We start from the raw sequence: 3756 nt of genomic DNA on the forward strand, positions 1-3756 counted from the left end.
CCAGCGCGGCGCCGGCTGCCCCGGGGACGTTGGGCTCGGCCCACAGGGAGGCCGTGGAGCGCGGGGTCGTGCACACAGTAGTCGCCAGCGTTGTCCGGGAAGCGCAGGGTCGTGCACACAGTAGGCTCCAACGTTATCTGGGGAGCGCTGTGGGTCGTGCATACAGTAGGCGCCATTGTGATCCGGGAACTTGAACCCTGAGCCTTTGGAGACGCTGTGGGTAGTGCATACAGTAGGCGCCATTGTAATCCGGGGAGCTGGAACCCTGGGCATTTGGAGAGTGCTGTGGGTCGTGGAAACAGTAGGCGCCATTGTGATCCGGGTAGATTGAACCCGGAGCTTCTGGAGAGCGCTGTGGGTCGTGCATACAGTAGGCGTCAGTGTTATGTGGGGAGCGCTAGACTGTGCACACAGTAGGCGTCAGGAAGTGTTTTCCCCAATAATTTATGCTCTATGATACTTTGCTAAAGTCATAACTCGGATTTTGTTTTCCAAGGAAGAAAGGCCCAGAATTTAAAAGCAGGCAAACACACAACCGGCCACCCCAAACCTTGGGCCTTCCAGCAGTCGGGAATTGACCTGCTTTCCGCCCCAGCCCGGAGCTTGAGGAGCGGACTTCACTGCGCAGGGGCAACGGGGCGCACTCGCCGGTGCCGCGGTTCCCAGGTCGAGGGCAGTGGGGTAGGGGGGCGCCGCGCCTTTTCTCGCGGGCGCTGTGGTTCCCGTGCGGCCTTGGACGCGAGTCTTCCCCCGGCAGGCCTGGTTCCTGGTCCTGGTCACCCGTGCAGCTGGAGCGGCGCTCTGCGTTTGGAAAGGGTTCTGAAGGGGCTCTAAGGGGCAGTAGGCGCCTAGGACTCCGTATGGGAGTTGGTGTGTGATGCCTCGACTTCCCTTATTTTTATGTAACTGGTTAGCTTAGTGACTCAAGTGTTCCCCTTTTCTTGGGGATGAGTAAACTGAGGCTCATTAAAGAGCTTGTGACCAAAGAACACAGATGCCCCAGAGAAAGGTCGGGCTTGGAAACTACAAGGGTTATGCTAATTTTGTGTTTAGGAAGAAAGAGATAATGGGTAGGAATCAATGTAAACTTACTCCATAGGCTACACCAAACCAGGAGTTCTTGTCGTGATTGCACTTGGTAGAGTTAACACATGCACATTAGGGAAACGTTGATGGTCAACAGGCGATTCAGCGAGCGTTCGCACACCTGATGGGCCTTTGTGGGCTGCTGGAGAGATGTTGGCTGCACCATGACCCGGGTATGCAGATTTGTATGTAGTTGGGTAACAGCAATGCTCAGAATTTTGATTAATGGTTGATGGTGTCTGGAAGGAAGTCTTTGTTGCCTCTCCCACTTTCGAGTTTTGGCCTTGACCTTATTTTGTTAGTTTAATTTTTTGGTTTTATTTTGTTAATATAGCGTCTGCCAAAAATAATGTAAGGTGCGGTGTCTCAGTTACTTGGAAGAAGGCTTAACACAGAGAAAGAATGTAAAATTTCCGTGGCCACAGGTGGGGCACCCATTCCCCCAGTATCCGCATCTCACCGATGGTATCCCTCTCCACCTGGTGTTTCACCCTCAGGCCTCAAGAATTATTCCATTTCTTTTATCCCCCAACACACTTCCTGATTTAGTCTTGCAGCTTCTACCTCGGGAATGTATTTCCAGTGGGCCCTCCTCTTTCCATCTCCAGAGGCGCTCCCTGGCCCAGCCGCCCTCTCCGGGCTGGAGGGCTGCAGCCCTCTTCCTGGGCCCTGCTAGTCCTGGGCTCCTATAAATAAATCGGTCACTCCGCAGCGTGGATGATCTTGTTAAATGTAAATCAGATGGCCACACCCTGATTAAAACCTTGCATTGGCTTCCTCATCCCTTTAACAGAAACCCACAGTCCTCCAGGATCCTGTTGATCGGGCGTTGTCTGGCTCTTCTCTCTTTCCTTGCTCTGCCATGCAGTCTTCTGTTTTCCTTGATGCCACATTAGTTTTTGTCTCAGGGCATTTGCCATTTCCTAGTCTGAGAAACACCTTTTGCTAGTCTGTGGCTCCAGGTGCTTTAGTGTCTTCAGAGAGGCCTTCCTCAAACCTGCTTAAAAGTAACGTTTCCCTTCTTAACACCAGTCCTCCTGTAGCAAAGTGGTTTTCAAACTGTGGTTCCTGGACCCATGGGGGTTCCCTGAGATGTTTTCAGGATTCTGTAAGGTAAATACCATAGTGAGACTAAGACGATTAGGCTTTTTCACTCCGTTAATTTTTGCATTAATTGTACAAAAGCAATTTTTGGCACAACTGCTGACATCTTAGCACGAATCTAGGTGGTGGTGGCGGTACCTAAGAGTGAGGCTGCATTACCTTTATATATCACAGTCAAAAGGAACAGGTTGCACCAGAGAAAATGCAGAATAGATATGACAGTCTAGCTGTCTTCTATTAATCGAGACATTACAAAGATTTGTAAAAATGAAAACCATTCTTTCTATTTTTGGGGAAGGTATATTTTTCATAAAAATATGTTAATGTAGTAGACATTTTAAATGAAGAAATATTTTAAAAATTGATTAGTTTTAATTTATAATAGGACAAACATCAATAGATATAACTTACATAAACTAAAAGACTTTGAGGGCCTCTTTTTGTTTTGTTTTGTTTTAAATAGAGATGGGGTCTCACAATGTTGCCCAGGCTGGCCTTGAACTCCTGGGCTCAAGTGATCGTCCCACCTCAGCCTCGCAGAGTTTTGGAATTACAGGCATGAGCCACTGCTTCCAGCTGAGGGCTGCATTTAAGAATGTATAAAAGGGACCCGAAACCAAAATGAGGAACATTGCTCTATCAGTTACTGTGTTAATCATGTTTCTCATAAGTGAGGTGGTTTTATTTTCTCTGTTGCCTTATTATGAATTTTATTCCTAAGAAAACTGCAAGGGAGGTAGGGATTTTTACAGATCGGGGAATTAAGCTCAGAGCGGATACCTGATTTTTTTTTCTTTTTGAATTGGAGTCTCTATTGCCCAGGATGGAGTGCAGTGGCGCGATCTCAGCTCATTGCAACCTTGGTCTCCTGAGTTCAAGCAATTCTCCTGTCTCAGCCTCCTGAGTAGCTGGTATTACAGGCATGAGCCACCGTGGCTGGCTTTTTTTTGTTTTTCTTTTTTCTTTTATATTTTTAGTAGAGATGGGTTTCACCATGTTGATCAGGCTGGTCTCGAACTCCTGGCCTCAAATGATCTGCCCGCCTCAGCCTCTCAAAGTGCTGGGATTATAGGTGTGAGACACCGCACCCAACCTGGAAACCTAATTTGGAAAGTCCACCCAGTTAGTGATTGGCAGTTGGGAACTGGATCTCCATTTGAGTCCAAAGCATGAATTTTAGGCCTGTCACGGTGGCTCACACCTGTAATCCCAGCACTTTGGGAGGCTGAGGTGGGCAGATCACTTGAGGCCAGGAGTTCGAGACCAGCCTGGCCCACATGGTGAAACCCCATCTGTACTAAAAAAAAAAAAAAACAAAATTAGCCAGGCATGGTGGCTGGCGCCTGTAGTGCCAGCTACTTGGGAGTGCTGAGGCATGAGAATCGCTTGAGCCCAGGAGATGGAGGTTGCAGTGAGCTGAGACTGCACCACTACACTGCAGCCTGGGTGACAGAGGGAGACTCAGTCTAAAAAAAAAAAAAAAAAAAAAAAAAAAAAAAAAAAGCTAGGCATGGTGGTGCTCACCTGTAGTCCCAGCTACTCAGGAGGCTGAAGCAGGAGAATTGC

The 3756-nt window shown here is 48.3% G+C and overlaps 1 protein-coding gene across 1 annotated transcript in view; it reads left to right on the top strand.

The window, feature by feature from the left end:
- The first annotated feature begins 1014 nt into the window (after positions 1 to 1014).
- ZNF236 (zinc finger protein 236) overlaps positions 1015 to 3756 on the top strand; it is a 144408-nt gene continuing 141666 nt past the window's right edge. Inside the window, exon 1 of the mRNA XM_011948932.1 lies at positions 1015 to 1259. Coding sequence (XP_011804322.1) covers positions 1211 to 1259 — 49 coding nt within the window. The 5' untranslated portion in view covers positions 1015 to 1210. The remainder of the gene's footprint in view (positions 1260 to 3756) is intronic.

This window comes from Colobus angolensis, unplaced genomic scaffold (assembly GCF_000951035.1).
Source record: "Colobus angolensis palliatus isolate OR3802 unplaced genomic scaffold, Cang.pa_1.0 Scaffold287, whole genome shotgun sequence".
Classification (NCBI taxonomy): Eukaryota; Metazoa; Chordata; class Mammalia; order Primates; family Cercopithecidae; genus Colobus; species Colobus angolensis.